This window comes from Nerophis lumbriciformis, linkage group LG27, assembly GCF_033978685.3.
Source record: "Nerophis lumbriciformis linkage group LG27, RoL_Nlum_v2.1, whole genome shotgun sequence".
NCBI lineage: Eukaryota > Metazoa > Chordata > Actinopteri > Syngnathiformes > Syngnathidae > Nerophis > Nerophis lumbriciformis.
Genome location: NC_084574.2, coordinates 11859999 through 11876902, shown reverse-complemented (window position 1 = coordinate 11876902; position 16904 = coordinate 11859999). Strand labels below are relative to the sequence as shown.

General features: G+C 38.1%; 2 protein-coding genes across 2 annotated transcripts in view; one reads left to right on the top strand and one right to left on the bottom strand.

Annotated features, from left to right (window-relative positions):
* The window catches only part of LOC133570157 (von Willebrand factor A domain-containing protein 7-like), a 30817-nt gene extending 22749 nt beyond the window's left edge, over nt 1–8068 (bottom strand). Inside the window, exons 1-3 of the mRNA XM_061922867.1 lie at nt 7937–8068; nt 4573–4789; nt 2109–2316 (exon numbers count right to left, since the gene is read on the bottom strand). Coding sequence (XP_061778851.1) covers nt 2109–2316; nt 4573–4773 — 409 coding nt within the window. The 5' untranslated portion in view covers nt 4774–4789; nt 7937–8068. The remainder of the gene's footprint in view (nt 1–2108; nt 2317–4572; nt 4790–7936) is intronic.
* LOC133570299 (GPI-linked NAD(P)(+)--arginine ADP-ribosyltransferase 1-like) overlaps nt 1–16904 on the top strand; it is a 41598-nt gene that overhangs the window by 9777 nt on the left and 14917 nt on the right. The window contains exon 3 of the mRNA XM_061923143.1: nt 15928–15962. Within this exon, the coding sequence (XP_061779127.1) occupies nt 15936–15962 (27 nt within the window). The 5' untranslated portion in view covers nt 15928–15935. The remainder of the gene's footprint in view (nt 1–15927; nt 15963–16904) is intronic.

The following is a 16904-nucleotide window of genomic DNA, read 5'->3' as shown; positions in this document are numbered from 1 at the left end:
TGTCACCGATCACTAAATCAACGCCCTGGTAATTGATGAGTGTGTGTGTGTGTGTGTGTGTGTGTGTGTGTGTGTGTGTGTGTGTGTGTGTGTGTGTGTGTGTGTGTGTGTGTGTGTGTGTGTGTGTGTGTGTGTGTGTGTGTGTGTGTGTGTGTGTGTGTGTGTGTGTGTGTGTGTGTGTGTGTGTGTGTGTGTGTGTGTGTGTGTGTGTGTGTGTGTGTGTGTGTGTGTGTGTGTGTGTGTGTGTGTGTGTGTGTGTGTGTGTGTGTGTGTTGAAATGTCTATATATTGCTCATTTTTTCGGAGTATAAGTCGCTCCGGAGTATAAATCGCACTGGCCGAAAATGCATAATAAAGAAGGAAAAAAACATATATAAGTGGCACTGGAGAATAAGTTGCATTTTTTTGAGAAATGTATTTGATAAAAGCCAACACCAAGAATAGACATTTGAAAGGCAATTTAAAATAAATAAAGAATAGTGAACAACAGGCTGAATAAGTGTACGTTATATGAGGCATAAATAACCAACTGAGAACGTGCCTGGTATGTTAACGTAACATATTATGGTAAGAGTCATTCAAATAACTATAACATATAGAACATGCTATACGTTTACCAAACAATCTGTCACTCCTAATTGCTAAATCCCATGAAATCTTATACGTCTAGTCTCTTACGTGAATGAGCTAAATAATATTATTTGATATTTTACGGTAATGTGTTAATTTCACACACAAGTCGCTCCTGAGTATAAGTCGCACCCCCTATGAAACTTATAGTCTGAAAAATACGGTACTAATCAAATATACTGCTTAAGAAGGGACTCGTAAATATAAATAACTGACAAAAAAAACATTTACATAAAATTGTTGTGCGTAAATAAACAGTTAATAATGTATATTCACTAAACTGTCAATAAAATTAAAATTAAAATGAAGCTTCATCCCTTTTAGTCATAATTTTTGCACTTAGACTTCCATGATTTTAGCTCCAGACTTATTGTGTTTGAAATTGTCATTACTGTCACAGGTGGTGGAAAAGTGTATTGCAAGTAAGTACCGTTGCGGCCCTTACGGACCAAAGCTGAGAAACAAATTTGTGGGCGGCCCAACAATGGCTCCTGGCCCCATAGATAAGAAACACTGGTCTACATAACATGTAACAGTGGTCGTTTGGGCTCAATTTTGCATATACTGTGTATATATGTGTATATATGTGTATATATATATATATATATATGTGTTTATATATATATATATATGTATGTGTGTGTTTACCAAACAATCTGTCACTTCTAATCGCTAAATCCCATGAAATCTTATACGTCTAGTCTCTTACGTGAATGCGCTAAATAATATTATTTGATATTTTACGGTAATGTGTTAATAATTTTACACATAAGCCGCTCCTGAGTATAAGTCGCACCCCCGGCCAAACTATGAAAAAAACTGCGACTTATAGTCCGAAAAATACGGTATCTATCTATCTATCTATCTATCTATCTATCTATCTATCTATCTATGATATTAATGTAACATTAGACAATAGAAGTAAGAGAACTTGTCACACTTAAGAACAAATAGGCCATCCTAAGAGTGCTCTGGAACACTCGTATATTTTGTTATATCCTACGAACAAATCCCAGCAAAGAAAACATTGGTGAATACGAAAATCTCCTTAAAGACTTCGTAAGTGGGCCTAAGAACAACATTTGTTCTTAAGAACGGTTGCTGAATGGGGCCCATTGACTGCCGACAGTAAGTCCAACTGCTTTCTGTCCACATATGCGGTCCTCTCCAAGGTTTCTCAAAGTCATTCACATCGACGTCCCACTAGGGTGAGTTTTTCCTTGCCCTTATGTGCGCTCTGTACCGAGGATGTCGTTGTGGCTTGTGCAGCCCTTGAGACACTTGTGATTTAGGGCTATATAAATAAACATTGATTGATTGATTGATTGATGCGTGGAAAAAACAACGCTTTCTGACTGTCTCTTCAGAATTGCGCTGTTTTGTACGATATATACCAACGAGTAAGAAAAAGTGGACTTTGCATAATAGGCCCCCTTCAACGTCAATGGAGAGCGGGAAAAAAAAAAGACGTTGCGTACCTTGAGTGATCAAGTCTCGTCCTTTTTGAAAGGTCTCGCCATCAAAATGATGCTCGTCGCTCAACACCGACACGAAATCCACGTTGGCGTTGCTGAAGTACAAATTGGCAATGGAACTGTGGAACAGAACACTGGACAGCAGCGAGGTGGAATTTTCTGAGGAGGAGCACGCTTCTTGTACTCGCTCAGCTGTTAGACTGTCGTCAATCTGGAGACCAAAGAGGAGATGTTGAAAGTGTACCGTATTTTTCGGAGTATAAGTCGCACCGGCCGAAAATGCATAATAAAGAAGGAAAAAAACATATATAAGTCGCATTTTTGGGGGAAACTTATTGGATAAAACCCAACACCAAGAATAGACATTTGAAAGGCAATTTAAAATAAATAAAGAATAGTGAACAACAGGCTGAATAAGTGTACGTTATATGAGGCATGAATAACCAACTGAGAACGTGCCTGGTATGTTAACGTAGCATATTATGGTAAGAGTCATTCAAATAACTATAACATATAGAACATGCTATACGTTTACCAAACAATCTGTCACTCCTAATCGCTAAATCCCATGAAATCTTATACGTCTAGTCTCTTACGTGAATGAGCTAAATAATATTATTTGATATTTTACAGTAATGTGTTAATAATTTCACACGTAAGTCGCTCCTGAGTATAAGTCGCACCCCCGGCCAAACTATGAAAAAAAAACTACAACTTATAGTACGAAAAATACGAGTTAAGTACACCGATTGAGAATTACCGTATTTTTCGGACTATATGTCGCAGTTTTTTTCATAGTTTGGCCGGGCTCCAGTGCAACTTATATATGATTTTTTCATTCTTTATTATGCATTTTCGGCAGGTGCGACTTATACTCCGGTGCGACTTATACTCCGAAAAATACGGTTACTGGGGTTCAATCCCCACCTTCTACCATCCTAGTCACGTCCGTTGTGTCCTTGGGCAAGACACTTCACCCTTGCTCCTGATGGCTGCTGGTTAGCGCCTTGCATGGCAGCTCCCGCCATCAGTGTGTGAATGTGTGTGTGAATGGGTGAATGTGGAAATACTGTCAAAGCGCTTTGAGTACCTTGAAGGTAGAAAAGCGTTATACAAGTATAACCCATTTATCATTTATCATATACAGTACAGGCCAAAATGTTGGACACACCTTCTCATTCAATGTGTTTTCTTTATTTTCATGACTATTTACATTGTAGATTGTCACAGAAGGCATCAAAACTATGAATGAACACATGTGGAGTTATGTACTTAACAAAAAAAAAGGTGAAATAACTGAAAACATGTTTTATATTCTAGTTTCTTCAGAATTGCCACCCTTTGCTCTGATTACAGTTTTGCACACTCTTGGCATTCTCTCGATGAGCTTCTGGAGGTACCTGAAAGGGTTTTCACTTCACAGGTGTCATAGATGTGATGCCTTCAGTGACAATCCACAATGTAAATAGTCATGAAAATAAAGAATACACATTGAAATGAGAAGGTATGACCAAACTTTTGACACTGTACTATATATATATATATATATATATATATATATATATATATATATATATATATATATATATATATATATACACTCAGATATATGTATGTATATATATGTGTATGTGTGTGTGTGTGTGTGTGTGTGTGTGTGTGTGTAGATATATATATATATATATATATATATATATATATATATATATATACACACCATGCTCTACACCCACATATATGTATGTGTATATATATATATATATATATATATATATATACACACCATGCTCTACACCCACATATATGTATGTGTATATATATATATATATATATATATATATATATACTTAATGTACAAATACTGACTCAATCATTTATGAGTCAAATGGATGCCAGTTAAATTTTCAGGAGTAAAACATACATGAAGAGAACTTGCTAGTGAAATTTCGGTGTTCTGGAGACCAAGGGTCCTTTACCAGCACGCTGCATTTACTTGCTTTTGGCGTACACTCGTGCAAGGCAGGCAAGGTAACAAACTTAAATGACGTTTGGGCCAACACTTTTTTTTCTCTTAAAAAAGGTAGAAAAGCGCTATACAAATACAACCCATTAAGCGTTTACCATTTACCGTATTTTTCGGACTATAAGTCGCAGTTTTTTTCATAGTTTGGCCGGGCTCCAGTGCGACTTATATATGTTTTTTTCCTTTTTTATTATGCATTTTCGGCAGGTGCGACTTATACTCCGGTGCGACTTATACTCCGAAAAATACGGTACCTATATTACAAGTAAACCAATGGAAATTACTGCTGTAATTGAATTATTTTATGAAAAAGCCATGTATCTCAGATTCTGGACATGTCTGATACTGCACACATATAAGGTTTCTCACACATGGTCCAAGGGATGCTTGCAGAGTTTGGGTGTTTATTCCGACACGTGGAAGATCAGGGGAAACATCACTTACGGCCAGAGTGAAGTCCCGTCCATCTGCAGCAGCAATGTCTCGGCAGACCTCTGCCGTCTTTTGGAGGATCGCCCTTTGGGTGATGTCGCGGTGAGTAGTGGAGTTCCCATCAAAGACAAATAGTGGGTTGAAACTTTGCGCGAGGCCTGTAAGGACGAGGACCAAAGCCAACAGCAGCAGGACGGAGCACTTGGTCCTCATAATGAGGATAGTCGGACTGAAATCAGGATGAAAACTTAGTGTAAACACATTTCTCCTCCATGTATTGTTCAAACACTTTTCCAGGCTGTAAAGCAAGTGTAACGAAGCAACGAGAAGGCAAACATCTTGTTACCTGGGGAACACAAATCAAGCTAGAACCAAATAGGGATAATTACTAGGGATGTCCGATAATGGCTTTTTGCCGATATCCGATATTCCGATATTGTCCAACTCTTAATTACCGATACCGATATCAACCGATACCGATATATACAGTCGTGGAATTAACACATTATTATGCCTAATTTGGACAACCAGGTATGGTGAAGATAAGGTACTGTTTAAAAAAAATTCATAAAATAAGATAAATAAATAAAAACATTTTCTTGAATAAAAAAGAAAGTAAAACAATATAAAAACATTTACATAGAAACTAGTAATTAATGAAAATTAGTAAAATTAACTGTTAAAGGTTAGTACTATTAGTGGACCAGCAGCACGCACAATCATGTGTGCTTACGGACTGTATCCCTTGCAGACTTTATTGATATATATTGATATATAATGTAGGAACCAGAATATTAATAACAGAAAGAAACAACCATTTTGTGTGAATGAGTGTAAATGAGTGTAAATGGGGGAGGGAGGTTTTTTTGGGTTGGTGCACTAATTGTAAGTGTATCTTGTGTTTTTTATGTTGATTTAATAAAAAAACAAAAAATACCGATAATAAAAAAAAGGATACCGATAATTTACGATATTACATTTTAAAGCATTTATTCATCTCTAATAATTACCGTAAACAATGACATCTCAAGATTATGTAACCAGTATTCATGCATATTTCCCGTTAGTAAAAATATATATATACAGCATTTTTTTCTCTCGTGACTTAAAGCGCTTTATATTGAGTAGGGTTGTACAGCATACCGGTATTATTATAGTACCGCGATACTAATGAATCACATACGGTACTATACCGCCTCTGAAAAGTACCGGTCCGCCACCCCCACACCCACGACCCAGTAGTGTATTTAGTCGATACTACTACACTGCAAAAAGTCAGTGTTCAAAAACTAGGGAAAAAAATACAAAAATGAGGGGTATTTTATTTGAACTAAGCAAAATGATCTGCCAATAGAACAAGAAAATTTGGCTTGTCAAGATTTTCCAAAACAAGTCAAATTTGCTAACTTCAATGAACCCAAAAATACCTTAAAATAAGTATATTCTCACTAATAACAAGTGCACTTTTCTTTGTAGAAAAACAAATATGAGACCTTTTTGCTCAATATGTTGAAAAATATTCTTAAATGAAGTAAATGCTAGTGCCATTATCTTGACATAATGATATGCGCTCAGCATTACATTTCTTGAAACCAGCAAACTTATACCAAAAACTAATTTATTGTTCTTAATGGAAAGGCAACAAGGCAACCGCTTGTTACTCTCGGGGTCTCCTAGCCGCTCAGGCAAATCATATTGTCTAAAAATGCATTTTTCCATCGACAACATGACATCATCACGCCAAGTGCGTGCGCTTTCAGTCAATTAGTGCGCATATATACAGCCCGGCCCCCGGCCAAAAATGTTTTTATTGTAATTTTGAAGAATTCATCTGAATGTGCATGAACTATTTCTGTTCAAAATTGTTAGAAATGTTAAATGTTTCAATATTAACTGTCAGTTTACTGTACTGTGCCAACTGTACTACTATATGAGTACGTATTTTCTATTGTTTCATTGAAAATAAAACAGCAAAGTCCATTTGGCTGTCATCTGTTTTAATTATGAGCTACAATTGTGTCAAAGTCATGATTTTTTTTTCATGCTTGATATAAGAAATTATTACTTTAAAAAAGTAGTTTTATACTTGTGAGTGTTGATGACACAGCTTTGCAACAGTTGATATTCTAGTTTCAAGTATGTTTTACTCAATATAGCTCATAAAATCTCAGCAACAAGCTGTAATATCTTACTGAGATCATTTAAAATAAGTAAAACACTAACATAAAATTTGCTTATTTAAGGACAAACTTGCAATAAGAAACACATGTTTAATGTACCGTAGAAAAATACCAAAAAGTACCGAAATAATTTTGGTACCGGTACCAAAATATTGGTATCGGGACAACACTAATATTGAGAAACCCATGGCACCGGGAGCAAGGTGGGTGAAGTGTCTTGCCCAAGGACACAACCGCAACTCTATCATCTGAGCCACGCCGCCTTTATGTCGATTTAAAGTTATCATATAAGGGCTTTCATAGTTAACATGTTAACATGTGTCATTAATCACAACCTATCAAAGCAGGGGTCCCCAAACTTTTTGACTCGGCGGCCGCATTGGGTTAAAAAAAATTGGCCGCGGGCTGGGCTGTATATATATATATATATATATATATATACCGGGTATATATATATATATATAAATTTTCTACCGCTTGTCCCTTTTTGGGGTCGCGGGTATATATATATATATATATATATATATATATGTGTGTATATATGTGTATATAGGAAACCTGCGAAACAGGCTTGTAGGGATGATATAGCCTCTGTGTTTTTTCCATATATACTGTATATATATTATTATATATATATATATATATATGTATATATATATATATATATATATATATATATATATATATGTATATATATATAAAATAATTTTTTTATAACTTGGGACTTCCCGTCGGTCGGATTTTGGACACTGCCGGGCCGGATCATTTGGGGACCCCTGTATTAAAGCATTAATAAACGATTAATTAATCACGCAAATTACCTTTAATGCAGATGGTTACCTAAAAGGCAGCCTAGGTTGCTATATGGTCAGTGATCATATGCCATGTTTGCTTTAAAATAAACACGATGGGACTTTAGCTAAAACGTTTAATAAAATGCTTGTGTGTGATGTTCTGACAGTAAAATTGTACTTTTTAAAAAGTTAAAAAATTCAAAATTATTTTGAATTATGCAAGCAAGTAATCTACAGCAATTCATCACGATTAATCAAAACTCAAAAGTGTGTTTAATCCGATTAAAAAAAAATGTTTGGCAACACCAGGTCATCCACAAACGATACAAACAACTGTCTGTAATCACAATCACAGACAGTTGTATCTGCCAATTAGATACAAAATACTTTAGCCACACTCACCTTAAAATGTTCTTTTCCTTGACAAAAGTGTCGTTTTATTCAATAGTTGGCACGGCTTCACTCTCCCTATGAGTGAATTCCAAAGTTCCACACAGGTAAATAGTGTGGCCAGGTTCCTGTGTTATCTGAAAGCCGCCAGGTTGTGTGTACGCGCGTGTGTGTGTGTGTGTGTGTGTGTGTGTGTGTGTGTGTATGTATGATTGTGTGCGCTGCTGAGTGACAGCGTTAAAGAACACCTTGGCCCACACCCTTTTAGTACATGTTTCGTTACTAAGCATCTTTGAAGATGGTGTTCTGATTAGAGATGTCCGATAATATCGGCTTGCTGATATTATCGGCCGATAAATGCGTTAAAATGTAATATCGGAAATTATCGGTATCGTTTTTTAAAAAATCTTTTATTTAATTTTTTTTTTTATTAAATCAACATAAAAAACACAAGATACACTTACAATTAGTGCACCAACCCAAAAAAACTCCCTCCCCCATTTAAACTCATTCACACTCATTCACACAAAAGGGTTGTTTCTTTCTGTTATTAATATTCTGGTTCCTACATTATATATCAATATATATCAATACAGTCTGCAAGGGATACAGTCCGTAAGCACACATGATTGTGCGTGCTGCTGGTCCACTAATAGTACTAACCTTTAACAGTTCATTTTACTCATTTTCATTAATTACTAGTTTCTATGTAACTGTTTTTATATTGTTTTACTTTCTTTTTTATTCAAGAAAATGTTTTTAATTTATTTATCTTATTTTATTATTATTTTTAAACAGTACCTTATCTTCACTATACCCGTTTGTCCAAATTAGGCATAATATTGTGTTAATTCCACGACTGCATATATCAATTGATATCGGTATCGGTAATTAAAGAGTCGGACAATATCGGATATCAGCAAAAAGCCATTATCGGACATCCCTAGTTCTGATTGATGCGTTTTCTTGGATCTGCCAGTGCAGATCCAAGAGGACGCATCCAAAATCTTTACCTCTATTATCAACAATACAATTGTTTCAAATGCAACAATACATATATGTAATGATAACTTGAAATACAAAAGAAAGCAGATAAATGGAGGGGAGGAAAAAGAAGTATTAACCTTGTAGATTGTTATAGTAACAATAGGTTTAGCTTTGTCGGTGTGCCATGTGTTACCCAGTTCCCCCTAGGGCAGGGGTCGGGAACCTTTTTGGCTGAGAGAGCGATGAAAGCCAAATATTTAAAAAATGTATTTCCGTGAGAGCCATAAAATATTTTTTAACACTGAATACAACTAAATGCGTGCATTTTTCAGTAAGACCAACATTTTTAGAGTACAATAAGTCTCTTGTTCTTTTTAACAACATTGTTATTCTGACGCGAACCAATAATAAATAAAATACTTCTTACCAATAATGCGACTTCTTGAACAGGTGCGGTAGAAAACGGACGGACGGATTAAAATGCGTGAGAAAGTTTTGTATTTTGAACGTTATTTTTAACACTGTGATTACCAGTGGGATTGCTCATTACTTATCGTGTCAAGCAAAGTCAGCTAAGATTTATCCGAGAGCCAGATGCAGTCATCAAAAGAGCCACATCTGGCTCGAGAGCCATAGGTTCCCTACCCCTGCCCTAGGGGAACAACGTTAACATGTTTGATGAAACGTGGTTATATGCATGAGTGTGCGTATGTATATGGAAAAGGAAAATTGAATTGAATTTGAGAGCACCCAGCATGGACGAATAGAACAAACAAGTCATTGTTTTGTCTGCTCGCGGAAAACAAACATCCTAATCTACGATTTGACTCCCTCGAATGGCCTTGACGCTGTGAAAACAGGACCAGGCTGTTTTGAAAAACACCCCCGAGGACACCTCAATGATGGACGCTTTTGACCTCCCTCCCTCCTCAACGACACCTGGAGTCGAACTTTTGCAGATCGGCCTCAGTCTATAAAAAAACATTGCATCATCACACCCAAGACAATTGGGCACACACGCACACCCCCCGCCCCCCACCCCACGCCTTCACCACCGCTCTTTTCCCCTCGGGGTGATGGTCGGATGGCAGCGCTTCATAGCAGCAGTCGCCTTCCAGGGCCCCAACTCCCCGCCCCTCTGTTGCGAGTTTTGTCGTGATTAAATGTAACGTGTTTATGTGTGCATTGCATGGAGGTTTTTTCCCACTCCAGACTGGGCCCCCTTAGGAGCCCAGTCTAGATTGTCTTTTTTTAGTTATCTTTTTCCCCAGCGTTTTACCTTTTTCCCGTCTTTTACGGGGGCGCCTTGACCCATCAGCGTTCCTGTTCTGTAACCCTGTACACTGTTTGTTTGTCTAATCTTGGACGAGTTTGTGCTGAAAACAAAGTTTCATTGTAGTTGTGCAATGACAATAAAGACCTATCTGATCTGATCTGATCTGATCTGATATGTACTTGTATATGTACAGTATGTATCAGTGACGTGCGGTCACTAGAGGCAGGTGAGGCGGGGCCTCACCTGCCATCATGGAAAGAAAAAAAAATGTAAAAAGAAAACAAATTAATTAAATTGTTATATGTATTCAGTGATTATACTATAAAGTTATTTTCCATTTAACTTCACCAGTTTTCGATTATTTTTATTCAAAATCGCTGAATTTTCACATTTGCCCTTCAAATACTGAGAAGAGACGGTGCGGTGATCAGCAGCCAGTTGAGGCACGTCACTCAGTGCCTCAACATGGATTCCGGACTCGGCTAACTGCTGGCCTGCTGTGCAGTGAGACTGTATTGCTATATGAATTATACTATACATTTCCATAGTTTAGTTAGCTGAGGTATATAATGTACAGTGTATTTTGTCAACAACTGTATGTGTGTAACGTATTTCCTGTGCTGAGCGATCATAAAACGGCTGCAAAAGACGCACTAGTTGAGGCTCCAGTAATCCCGCTTCCTGCACCCCCGCCGTAGAATTGTTATATCAACTAAAGCCCACACTTAAACTTTTCCACGTGCAAGATTGAATCTTGAAAAAGTTATTTCATAAGAAGCCAAAAAGTGCAAAAACAATAATGTTCGTGTTGGAGGAGTTGTGAATGACTGCAGGGACACATCATTAGGTACACCTGCAGACTGCCGGTGTACCTAATTCACAACTCCTCCAACACGAACATTATTGTTTTTGCACTTTTTGGCTTCTTATTAAATAACTTTTGTAACCTATTTTCATGGGATTTCCTCTTTGTGATGTTAAGTTCCTGTTATGCGCTGTTATACATTATATGCCTTGAGCTCTTATTTTGAAGGCGCTAAGAGCGGAAGTGATGACACGTTGCGGAGGTTTTTGAAAGAAGGTAAATAAAGTGGTCCTCGTGTAAACCGGAGCCTCCGTGTTTGTTATTTTGTAGTTTCATACAGTATAGGCGACATTTATAAACCCTCGGTTTACTCTTTTTTAAATAGATTCAATCTTGCACGTGGAAAGTTGAAGTGAGGGCTTTAGTTGCATGGACTTAATTTATAAGTAAAGGTAAGACCATAATAACGTTTTTTTTTTATTAAATGTGCTTTTTTGTGTGCTACAGTTTGTATGTGTAAAGTTAAAGTTAAGTTAAAGACCAATGATTGTCACACACACACTCGCTGTAATGAAATTTGTCGTCTGCATTTGACCCATCCCCTTGATCACCCCCTGGGAGGTGAGGGGAGCAGTGGGCAGCAGCGGCGCCGCGCCCGGGTATAATTTTTGGTGATTTAACCCCCAATTCCAACCCTTGATGCTGAGTGCCAAGCAGGGAAGAATGCTGGTATGAGCTTTTAAACATAACCCGTTAACTGCTACCAATCAAATGGTGAATAAGATTCTCTTTAGGGTTCATATGTTTGTAAATCTGACTGTGATAAAGTCAGTGCCTCACCAGCCATCAACCTCACCGCACGTCACTGGCATATATATATGTATGTTTGTACAGTGAATGTGTGTGTGGATGTACGGACTTTGAGTGTGTAGGTATGTACTGTATATGTGCATGTATGTGGGAGCGTATGTACCTATGTGTGTATAATATATATGTATGAATAATTGTGTATATGTGAGTATATGTGTGTATTTGTATGTACAAACCCCGTTTCCATATGAGTTGAGAAATTGTGTTAGATGTAAATATAAACGGAATACAATGATTTGCAAATACTTTTCAACCCATATTCAATTGAATGCACTACAAAGACAAGATATTTGATGTTCAAACTGATCAACTTTATTTTTTTTGGGGAAATAATCATTAACTTAAAATTTCATGGCTGCCACACGTGCCAAAGTAGTTGGGAAAGGGCACGTTCACCACTGTGTTACGTGGCCTTTCCTTTTAACAACACTCTGTAAATGTTTGGGAACTGAGGAGACACATTTTTGAAGCTTCTCAGGTGGAATTCTTTCCCATTCTTGCTTGATGTACAGCTTAAGTTGTTCAACAGTCCGGGGTCTCCGTTGTGGTATTTTAGGCTTCATAATGCGATACACATTTTCAATGGGAGACAGGTCTGGACTACAGGCAGGCCAGTCTAGTACCCGCACTCTTTTACTATGAAGCCACGTTGATGTAACATGTGGCTTCGCATTGTCTTGCTGAAATAAGCAGGGGCGTCCATGGTAACGTTGCTTGGATGGCAACATATGTTGCTCCAAAACCTGTATGTACCTTTTAGCATTAATGGTGCCTTCAATGGTGCCTTCCCAGATGTGTAAGTTACCCATGTCTTGGGCACTAATACACCCCCATACCATCACACATGCTGGCTTTTACACTTTGCGCCTATAACAATCCGGATGGTTCTTTTCCTCTTTGGTCCGGAGGACACGACGACCACAGTTTCCAAAAACAATTTGAAATGTGGACTCGTCAGACCACAGAACACTTTTCCACTTTGTATTAGTCCATCTTAGATGAGCTGAGGCCCAGCGAAGCCGACGGCGTTTCTGGGTGTTGTTGATAAACGGTTTTCGCCTTGCATAGGAGAGTTTTAACTTGCACTTACAGATGTAGCGACCAACTGTAGTTACTGACAGTGGGTTTCTTAAGTGTTCCTGAGCCCATGTGGTGATATCCTTTACACACTGATATCGCTTTTTGATGCAGTACAGCCTGAGGGATCGAAGGTCACGGGCTTAGATGCTTACGTGCAGTGATTTCTCCAGATTCTCTGAACCCTTTGATGAGATTACGGACCGTAGATGGTGAAATCCCTAAATTCCTTGCAATAGCTGCTTGAGAAAGGTTTTTCTTAAACTGTTCAACAATTTGCTTCCGCATTTGTTGACAAAGCGGTGACCCTCGCCCCATCCTTGTTTGTGAATGACTGAGCATTTCATGGAATCTACTTTTATACCCAATCATGGCACCCACCTGTTCCCAATTTGCCTGTTCACCTGTGGGATGTTCCAAATAAGTGTTTGACGAGCATTCCTCAACTTTATCAGTATTTATTGCCACCTTTCCCAACTTCTTTGTCACGTGTTGCTGGCATCAAATTCTAAAGTTAATGATTATTTGCAAAAAAAAAATGTTTATCAGTTTAAACATCAAATATGTTGTCTTTGTAGCATATTCAATTGAATATGGGTTGAAAATGATTTGCAAATCATTGTATTCCGTTTATATTTACATCTAACACAATTTCCCAACTCATATGGAAACAGGGTTTGTACAATACATTTGACTCCCAGTAAATCTCTAATGCATTCTTATGTATGCCATGAACAATTTAAACACACCAATCCTCTTTGTACTGTTTCTGATATGTTGAGTTTGTTAATAAAGAATTGCAGGTACTACTTTGAAATAACTTAGAGTTGGTTATTCATGTTTTTTTGTGGATATTGTTGTAATAATACAAACGTGGCAGACTTGCTACTTTCCAAACAGTGCGGCCACCTCAAGCCGTGTTGCTTTTGGGGCCATTTATTTTTTGACATGACGTTTCACAAGAACTGGTGACTAAAGGGTGAAGAACAATAAAGTACAGTATGCACTGTGTAGGTCCATGACACATGACAGAGCCATGTTGACATAGCTGCCAGGAACACGTCATCATCATCATCATCATCAATTGAATTACTGGGAGGCCAGTGGACTGTTTGGATAGAATTGAGACATTGTCTTAGTTCACAATAGACAGTTATTGATTATTGGGAGAAAAATGCCTTTGTTCTACAAAACCCAAAACCAGTGAAGTTGACACGTTGTGTAAATGGTAAATAAAAACAGAATACAATGATTTGCAAATCCTTTTCAACCTATATTCAATTGAATAGACTGCTAAACTTTTTTGTGCAAATATTAGCTCATTTGAAATTTGATGCCTGCAACGTGTCTCAAAAAAGCTGGCACAAGTGGCAAAAAAAGACTGAGAAAGTTGAGGAATGCTCATTAAAGACTTATTTGGAACATCCCACAGGTGAACAGGTTAATTGGGAACAGGTGGGTGCCATGATTGGGTATAAAAGCAGCTTCCATGAAATGCTCAGTCATTCACAAACAAGGATGGGGCAAAGGTCACCACTTTGTGAACAAATGCGTGAGCAAATTGTCCAACAGTTTAAGAACATTTCTCAACCAGCTATTGCAAGGAATTTAAGGATTTCACCATCTACGGTCCGTAATATCATCAAAAGGTTCAGAGAATCTGGAGAAATCCCGGCAAGGCAGAAAACCAACATTGAATGCCCGTGACCTTCGATCCCTCAGGCTGTACTGCATCAAAAAGCGACATTGGTGTGTAAAAGATATCACCACATGGGCTCGGGAACACTTCAGAAAACCACTGTCAGTAACTACAGTTGGTCGCTACATCTGTAAGTGCAAGTTAAAACTCTACTATGCAAAGCGAAAGCCATTTATCAACAACGCCCAGAAACGCCGCCGGCTTCACTGGGCCCGAGCTCATCTAAGATGGACTGATGCAAAGTGGAAAAGTGTTCTGTGGTCTGACGAGTCCACATTTCAAATTGTTTTTGGAAACTGTGGACGTTGTGTCCTCCGGACCAAAGAGGAAAAGAACCATCTGGACTGTTATACGCGCAAAATTGAAAAGGCAGCATCTGTGATGGTATGGGGGTGTATTAGTGCCCAAGACATGGGTAACTTACACATCTGTGAAGGCACCATTAATGCTGAAAGGTACATACAGGTTTTGGAGCAACATAAGTTGCCATCCAAGCAACGCCCCTGCTTATTTCAGCAAGACAATACCAAGCCATGCGTTACAACAACGTGGCTTTGTAGTAAAAGAGTGCGGGTACTAGACTGGCCTGCCTGTAGTTCAGACCTGTCTCCTATTGAAAATGTGTGGCACATTATGAAGCGTAAAATACGACAACGGAGACCCCCGGACTGTTGAACAACTTAAGCTGTACATCAAGCAAGAATGGGAAAGAATTCCACCTGAAAAGCTTCAAAAATTGGTCTCCTCAGTTCCCAAACATTTACTGAGTGTTGTTAAAAGGAAAGGCCATGTAACACAGTGGTAAAAATGCCCCTGTGACAACTTTTTTGCAATGTGTTCCTGCCATTAAATTCTAAGTTAATGATTATTTGCGAGAAAAAAAATTACGTTTCTCAGTTCGAACATGAAATATCTTGTTTTTGCAGTCTATTCAATTGAATATAAGTTGAAAAGGATTTGCAAATCATTGTATTCTGTTTTTATTTACCATTTACACAACCTGGTTTTGTAATTTAGACAAACACTATGAAACGACTTGGTACAGGAGATTCCTGGGTGTTATATGACTGCTCCTTAAGACGATGGGTAAAATGCATGGATAAATGTTGCTATATGTGACAAAAAAAGGTTTATTTCAAATTGTGACTTGAGATGGGAAGGATGTGTTGGATGTCCTTTTTAAAATGTACAGTATTGCAACATTGCTTCCTTGATGTGAGCAGTCTGGTTCGCTTATTTGCCTCACAGCTGTCACATTTTGTGTTCTAATTGTCACATTGTGTTCCCAGGATACGAAATGACAGGCAGGAGATGCAGTGTGCAGGTAAGAATCTTTTAATCCACAAAGATAAGGCAAAAATGTGCGGCTTATTTTTGAGTTTTTTGGTGTTTTCCTGTGTAGTGTTTTAGTTCTTGTCTTGCGCTCCTACTTTGGTGGCTTTTCCTGTTTTGTTGGTATTTTCCTGTTGCAGTTTCATGTCTTTCTTTGAGCGATATTCCCAGCACCTGCTTTGTTTTAGCAATCAAGAATACTTAAGTTGTTGCTATCTTTTTTTGTGGGGACATTGTTGTCATGTCATGTAGGGATAATCCACACGCTGTAAGTCTTTGCTGTCGTCCAGCATTCTGTTTTTGTTTACTTTGTAGCCAGCTCAGTTTTAGCCTGCATAGCCTTCCCTAAGCTTCAATGCCTTTTCTTAGGGGCACTCACCTTTTGTTTATTTTTGGTTTAAGCATTAGACACCTTTTTACCTGCACGCTGCCTCCCGCTGTCGTCCGCATATTGTGATCACGTCAAACCATCGTCGTCTCACACGACATGTTCCCGACATCTACAAAGCAATTAGTTACCGGCTTCCACCTACTGATATTGAGGAGAATAACACGGTTACTCTGCCGAGCTCTAGACAGCAACGCCACTAAACAACGGCACATTATTTGCGGATTATAATTACTGGTTTGCAAAAAAAAATGTTTTAACCCAAATAGGTGAAACTACATAATCTCCCACGGCACACCAGCCTGTATCTCACGGCACACGCACACAGTGGTTGAAAAACACTGCCATAATCAGAGGAATAACATCCAAACCAGACTTAATCCATGTTTTTTCCCCAAGCAAGCTAGACTACTGTAATGGCCTTCTCACTAGGTTCTCAAAATTAACTGTAAAGCAGCTGCCGTACATCCAGAATACTGCTAATTGACTAGAACAGGGAAATACATATTCTAGGGTTTAGTCACTGCACTTCAAAGTGCTTTGTCT